Raw genomic sequence first — 7,728 nt, 5'->3', positions numbered from 1 at the left:
CTGAGGCACCAGCATCCTATATGGGCACCAGTTCAAGTCCCAGCTGCTCCTCTTCCAATCTAGCTCCCTGCTGATGGCCTGGGAGAGCAGTGGAGGGTGGCCCAGGTGCTTGGGCCCCTGCACCCACGTGGGAGACCCGGAAGAAGCTCTAGACTCCTGGCTTTGGATCTACCCAGCTCCGGCCATTATGGCTGTTTTGGGAGTGAATAGTGGTTGGAAGACCTCTCTCTCTCTTTTTCTCTCCCTCTGTTACTCTGCCTCTCAGATAAATGAATAAATCTTAAAACAAAAACAAAAAACCAGTTCTAGAAGCCTCCTGTATCCTTTGGCTCATGGCCCCTTCCATGGACGAAAACAGCAGTGGTCAGTGGAGTCTTCCTCATGTTGTACCATTCTCACACATTCTTCTTTTTTTGTAATTAAAAAATTTATTTTGTTTATTTGGAAGGCAGAGAAATAGAGATAGGAATAGAAAGAGACAGAGAGCTCCCATCTGTTGGTTCGCATCCTGAATGCCTGCAACAGCAGAGGCTGGGCTGGGCCAAATCTAGGAGCCAGGAACTCAGTCCAGGTCTCCCTTAGAGGTGGCAGGGACCCAACTACTTGAGCTGTCCCCTGCCACCTCCCAGGGTGCACTTTAGCAGGAAGCTGGAACAGGGAGTGAAACCAGCACTCAAACTGGAGCACACAGATGTGGGACGTGAGCATCCTAATCGCTAAGGCAAACACCCACCCCTCTCTCAAATCTTCTCCCCTCTTCCACAGTTAAAGACCTTTGTAATTACAGCTGAGACAATGGGGATAAGTCAAGATAATGTTCCTTTCTCGAGCCAGCTGATTAACAACCTTGTATCTCCAATTGTAATTCACCCTTGCCTTAACATAACTGTAGCTCTGGGGAGCAGGATGTAGGCATCTTCCGGCAACCATTAGCCTGCCTATCACAAAGGCCCATTCGGACTTGGGGGTATGTTCCTGTATCTCAGCTGGTATCACGGAAGCTCATTATCCTTCACAAATTCTCGCTCTGTCATGGGCGCTCTGCAGTGGCTGCCCAGCCCCAGGGGGGTGGATATGGAGATGGCTGAGAGAGCTGGCAGACCTGGGAGGGGCTCAGCAAGTAGGACAGTGATGCAGCCCTGAAAACACCAGGGATCCTCTGACTGGGGACCAGATGGGGAGGCAGTGTCTCCAGGATGCTGTCACGGGGACCCAACCACCGAGGCCCGAAAACACAGCTCTCAGCCACGTCAACAGAGCTGCTAAGGCCTAAGGAGCTGCATTCCCTTCACGCCACGAAAACCCCCCTGGAAGGGAGAAGGCAAAAAACCCTCCGAATTGATCCCCAAACATCTAAACGGACACAGAAAACTCTAGTTACTGAAACAACCACAGCTTGACTCAGATGGGTTTTCTGTCACCAGGCTGAATGGAAATTCGCAGGAATCAGCTTGTTCTAGAAACATAATGGACGTTCTTATTTTCCACTCTGATTTTGTGCTGAGTATTATGCTTGCTGCATAGACTTTGGGACAATTTTTATCAGAGCCGGCTGGAACAGAGGTTTTCATCTTCTCTCCGTCAGGAAAGATGAGACGATCTCTGACATGAGGCAGAGACTGGCAGTAACAGGCTAGTGACGTTTAGTGAAGAGAGTAATCCATGGGCCAGGCAGGCATCTCAGCAAAGAACCCAGACCCAGGCTGCATTCAGACTGCTGGCTTTTTGTTGTTGTTGTTGTTGTTAAGGTTTATTTATTTCAAAAGCAGAGAGACTAGAGATAAGAAAAGAGAGAGAGAGAGAGAGAGAGAGAGAGAGAGAGAGATTCCATCCCTGGTTCACTCCCCAAATAGCCACATTGGCTGGAGCTGGGCCAATCCAAAGCCAGGAGCTAGGAGCTTCTTCCAGGTCTCCTATGTGGGTGCAGGGGCTCAAGCACTTGGGTCATCTTCTACTGCTTTCCCAGGTGCATTAGCAGGGAGCTGGATCAGAAGAGGAGTAGCCAGAACTTGAACTGGTGCCCATATGGGATGCCGGCGCTGCAGACAGCTTAGCCTTCTAGGTCACAGCACTGTCCCAGACTGGAGTTTTTATGGGTTTGAGTCTTCCATTTCTCCTCCCCATTTCCTCTTCTGGGATGTTGCTGGGGGGAGGGCTTTCCAGGGATGGAATCTGAAATTCTTCCAGGCAGGGTTTGGTCAGGGCAGTGCTATTAGACCAAATAACAGCCTCGCCTCCTTGCTGAACAGGGCAGAGAAGATTCCACACCACCCCCACACCCCCAGATGTCCCTAGGTGGGCGCTGGAGCCACGTATGAGGTCATCAGACGTGTTTCCTCCTGCATTCAACTGCAGGAACTTCCTGTGTTTGCTCTTCGGCCGGTCTCACACATGGGCTGACATCTATCTCCCTCCTCACATGCTGCCGTCCTGTCCTCCTTTCTGACTAGAGAGTTGGGACAGGCAACTTCATTTGCCAGCGCTTAGCGAAGTGACAGCCCCACATCTGTGCTGCAAAGCAGCCTTCCTTACCCGCTTCCCGTCAGCCACTTGGCCGCGGCACAGCCCTGCAGGGATGTTCTATGACATTTTGCTGAGCTGTGTTCACAGGGCCATTGACACACAAACGTGAAGTCATTAAACTCGTTCAGCTTTTTCTTTTTCTTTCTCTCTCTCTCTCTTTTTTTTTTTTTTTTTTTTTGATTTTGTAAACAGCAAGTGAAATGTTAAGTACAAATTCCCAGTCAGCTCCGTGCCTTGCTCAGAGGTGCAGCTGGCAGCAGGCAGCTGTCTGGGTGGGGGCTGAGGCCCTTCCTGGGAGGCGCGTAGGTGCCCACCAGGGCTGTCTGTGCAGTGTGACGCTCAGCCCTGCACCCCCATGACACACTCAACAAACACCCTGTCAAAGAGTCACGTCAAAGAGCGGTTGGAGGAAGTCCCCACGAAACTTCGATTTCACTGCCATGAGTTGGCCTCCACTAACGAGTAGCATTTGAGATGATGGGAGAAGCTACTGCCAGATGAGGGACACCCTCTCACGGTGACAGGGGTGTGGGTGCTGGTACCACAGAGCCAGAGCATCAGGCCCTCTGGGGCTCCACTAACTTCCTGGCTGCCTCACCATTGGCCAGTCCCCAGAGTTCTTGGACTCATAATGGAGAAAGTTATCATGATTCGTGGACTCGTCATTACAGTCTGAACTATCAAGAAAAAGTTGTGCCCTCCGGCTGAAGCACCAACTTTCAGAAATTGGCCAGGACGGACAGCACAAGCAGAGAGGAGAGGCTCCAGTATAGCTTCCAGGGGCCTTTTGGACGCCATGGACTTGCTCCTTGGCCACACACGGGAATCTACAAGAACCGTGATGTTGCACACATTAAGGGGACGCGTACCGTGCACAAAGGCAGGAGCCCCACACGTTACCACTGCAAAACTGGAAGCACCTGCAGTATCTCCACCATGGTGGTGGCACTGTTGTGAAACAAGTAAACTGCAGGAGATTAATGTGCATACCGAGTACCCGGAGCAGGCTGGGGCAGCTTCCTGGAACCTGATCAGAAAGAGTAAGGTCCATGGGCTCAGCTAGAGGGTCAGGCTGCTCCACCGAGAGAAGCCAGCCCAGGGACTGCCAGCACTTATTCCCTATGTGCTCCTGGCATAAGAAGTGCTTTAAAAAAGCATAGATCTCTGAACCCTAAAAAGTAAATAAATACTCTCTTGTCTATTAAGCAAGGAAGAATGATAATCAAGATATAAGCAATAACATTAGCTAATATTTATTGAGTGCTTATTATGGGCCAGGCACCACGCTGCAGTACACACATTATCTCAATCCACAGAAGAGCTCTGCACGAGGAGGGTGATTGCCACCCCCGTGTTAGAAATGAAACAGGGGGGAGCTCAGAGAGGTGCAACTTCCCTGCCTGTCACCACTCAGCATGCCAGTGACCAGTCCAGGGCTTGACCTCAGTCTCCTTGGCTCCAGGGTCTGCTTGCTGAGAGGTCACATCCGAGGAGGTGAACTCCATTGCTGGGGGGACGTCGCCATGGCACCGGGTGGGTGGGGCTCTCTTTCTTACTCAGCAATGGTTAGGCGGCCAACAACCGGAAGCTCCCTCTCCACGGAGTCAGCCGCTGAGCTGCTTTGAGTCAGGGAAAGGGGAGCTTCAGGATCCCCAGGACCCTGCAAAGGCGAACAAGGGGCTCAGCTCAGGTGGGTGAGGGGGTGACGAGGGAGGACTGTGGAGCTCAATAATACTGCGTTGTAGAGGCCAGCCTGTGACTCTTCTCGGGTTGTATTGTCCAGGGGACATCACATCAGGAGTGTGTTCTTAAGGACAGAGCTACAGATAGCAACATTAATTGCAGATACAGCTCACTGGATCCAAGCAGCTCCTTCCCAACCACTGGAGGCGGCCCTGGTGATCCTGGAATCAAAACCCAGCGTCACTGTCACATTCCGGACAGAACCAGACACACGGCAGCAGGGAGGACGCACACTTTCCCAAGGTCACGCGCTAGTAGTAGCTGGTAGGAGGGAGACCAACCGCACATATCACACGGTTTTCAGGAATAGGATGGGGCACGTTCCCACTGTGGTTTCGAACATTTTAAGTTCTTTCCATTGTCGTTACGCTGGCAGCCCTGGTGACACTCTGCCTCTCAAAATCTGAACTCTAGCACAGGAAAAGCTGATGTCAGTCTACACAGTTTTGCCTCTGGACCGGGCTGGCCATGATCTTCAGGGCAAGCATTTTAATGTTGAAACCAAAAAGGAGGGAGCCGTTGAGTAGCGCAAAGCCTTGGTTTTGTCGTTCAGTTGTGGGGTGTGTGTGTCAGGTGAGGGGTGGGGGACAGAGGAGGAGACATCGGAGGTGAGGGAACAGCGAATCTGACTATGGCCATCTGGAATCTGCCACTACAGAAACACACGGCTTTTCTTTTTTTAATGCTACCGTCAACCTTAGTCCATCCACTCTCATTGCAAACGGGGCAACTCGCTTCCGGGCCCTGGCTGTGTCCATCACTCCTTCTTCCTCAGAGGGAAGGGGTGCCGGGCGCTTCCTCATTGCTGGGATCCCAGGCAGCCTTGCAGGGCTCCTCTTGGACTGGCCTTCCACATGCACCTTAGGAGCGCAGTATGTTTTCTGTGACAGTGCTTCCTCCACCGCTGATGACAAAGCTCCGTGAGCTGGACACCACGAGCGCTGGGGGCAACTCTTCAGGGGCCTTGGTCTCTGGCCGGTGGTCCCCACCCATAGGCCCTTGCAGGCCTGTCTCCTGGGCCATCAGTTCCGAGTCTGTCTCCCCACGCTGCAGTGGGGGTAATGCCTGGTGCCTGGTCAGGGTATCGTTGCTTTTCTGGGCCTCCAGGGAATTCCGGTGCATGGAATTCCTGGGAGCCATGGCGTTCTTCTGAGGCTCGTCAAAGCTCAGAGAGAAGGTGACCGTGCCACTGCCGAAGATGACCTTCTGCTTGCACCTGGGTTGCTGCTGCTGATGCTGCTGCTGCTGCTGCTGCTGGGGCAGAGCCAGCGGCGGCGGCTGCTTCTGCCTCTCGGGCTGTGGGAAGGGGTCTTCGCTATTGCTCTTGCTGCTGATGGAGGAGGAGGGCGTGGAGCCCGTGGAGCCCCCCAGGCTGCTGGAGCGCTTGCGGGAGACGTTGCTGCGTCGCAGTGTGGCCCGGGCTGCCACCTTGAAAGCGTGAGCGGCTGTGCTGCAGCGCACCTCCTCGATGGTGTTACGGGACGGCTTGAAAAGGATGATGTAGACCTTGTTGAAGAAGATGCAGGCCAGCAAGCCGAAGCTGGCAGCCAGGATGGCGATCACCTCCACGGCAGACACGAACTTGCCGTAGGTGCTGGCGTAGGCGGGAATGAAGGAGATCCAGACGATGAAGAAGATGAGCATGCTGAAGGTGATGAACTTGGCCTCGTTGAAGTTCTCGGGCAGCTTCCGGGACTTGAAGGCAAAGAAGAAGCAGATGGCAGCCAGCAGGCAGGTGTAGCCGATCAGGAAGCCCAGTGCCATGAGTGAGCCCTCATGGCATGTGATGAAGATGATTTCATCCTCCAGCTCGTGGTTGCGGTAGCTCGAGGGGGGCGCGGTGTAGAGCCAGATGCCACAGATGACGATCTGCATGAAGGTGCAGAGGAAAACCAGCAGGAACTGTAGGTTGAGCCCCCACCACTTGCGATGGAAGCTGGTGGGGATCTTGGCCTCAAACACCAGCAGGACGCGGTTGGTCTTCACCAGGATGCACGAGATGCAGAGCACGAAGCTGATGCCAAAGGCCGGCTGGCGCAGGCGGCACGTCCAGTCCTGGGGCTCGCCGATGAAGAATAGAGAGCTGGAGAAGCAGCAGAGCAGGGAAAAGAGGAGGAGGTAGGAGAGCTCGCGGTTGGTGGCCTTGACGATGGGTGTGTTGCGGAACTTGATGAAGACGCCCAGCACAAAGGCTGTCAGGAAAATGCCCAGCACAGCGAGGAGGGTGAGTGCAATACCAAAGGGCTCCGTCCATGATAGAAACTCGATCTCCTTGGCGATGCAGGACGTGTGGTTCTCATTGGACCAGAAGTCATCCGGGCATTTGTCACAGGCACTGGCATCTGCAAAATGCCCAGGGAAGAGTCATCAGTTACTGTGTGGTGTAGAATAAATCCGTGGGTGGTGCATGTGGTGGTGTGGGTGCCCAGGCTGTTGCATGTGCCACTTTAAGTTTTCTTTATGGATGAAATCATTGTGATGTTCACATTACCAAAAATAAAATAAACTCCAATTTACGTTCAATAACATACTTAGCTAATTTCATGAACCTTAGATGGTTCTGTTGTTTGTTTTTCATTTGCACGTGGGTAGGGAGCAGTTGTTTCCCTTACATGATGATAGCTTGTAGAAGACACTGCCCTCTCACCAGAGGGCTAGCGTGGTCCATCAGCTCTTTACAGAGTAATTCCACTCTGCCTAGTTTTTGTTTTCGGTGAACAGTATTGTGTGTATCTGAGGTTTACAACCCATTTTTTTTTTTTTTAAATTTTTTGACAGGCAGAGTGGACAGTGAGAGAGAGAGACAGAGAGAAAGGTCTTCCTTTTACCGTTCACCCTCCAATGGCCACCGCGGCCGGCGCACCGCGCTGATCCGATGGCAGGAGCCAGGTGCTTCTCCTGGTCTCCCATGGGGTGCAGGGCCCAAGTACTTGGGCCATCCACCACTGCACTCCCTGGCCACAGCAGAGAGCTGGACTGGAAGAGGGGCAACCGGGACAGAATCCGGTGCCCAGACCGGGACTAGAACCCGGTGTGCCGGTGCCGCAAGGCGGAGGATTAGCCTAGTGAGCCGCGGCACCGGCCACAACCCATTGTTATGCGGTACACGTAGACAGTAAAATGGTTAAGCTGGTGAAGCAGGTAAACATAGCTATCACCTTCCAGGCAGCCTGATTTATTTTGGCTATGAGGATGGGCTTTGTGGCCACACGGGGCAGCCTTCCTTTTAGATCAAGGCACAGTACCCCATACATATAGCCCGTGCTTCCCTCACTGCACATCCCCCACACTCCAGCAAGGGAGGCTGCAGACTATTGGATCTACACGTGTCTACTAAGTGTGCAGTGTTGGGCAGTGGCCCGAGCTTGGGTTGTGGGATCAGTGGTCTGCATGAGACCCTGGCTGTGGGGCTTCGGTCGGCCCCCTTAACCTCCCTGAGCCTCAGTCTCCTCGTGGAAGCAA

General features: G+C 53.2%; 1 protein-coding gene across 1 annotated transcript in view; it reads right to left on the bottom strand.

Annotated features, from left to right (window-relative positions):
- Nucleotides 1–3,753: 3,753 nt before the first annotated feature.
- CASR (calcium sensing receptor) overlaps nt 3,754–7,728 on the bottom strand; it is an 88,671-nt gene continuing 84,696 nt past the window's right edge. The window contains exon 7 of the mRNA XM_017347060.4: nt 3,754–6,608. Within this exon, the coding sequence (XP_017202549.2) occupies nt 5,128–6,608 (1,481 nt within the window). The 3' untranslated portion in view covers nt 3,754–5,127. The remainder of the gene's footprint in view (nt 6,609–7,728) is intronic.

This window comes from Oryctolagus cuniculus, chromosome 4 (genome assembly GCF_051225735.1).
Source record: "Oryctolagus cuniculus isolate XC-2025 breed Fujian yellow rabbit chromosome 4, ASM5122573v1, whole genome shotgun sequence".
Lineage (NCBI taxonomy): Eukaryota > Metazoa > Chordata > Mammalia > Lagomorpha > Leporidae > Oryctolagus > Oryctolagus cuniculus.
Note: the sequence above shows the minus strand (reverse complement) of the source record. Positions and strands in the feature narration are given on the sequence as shown.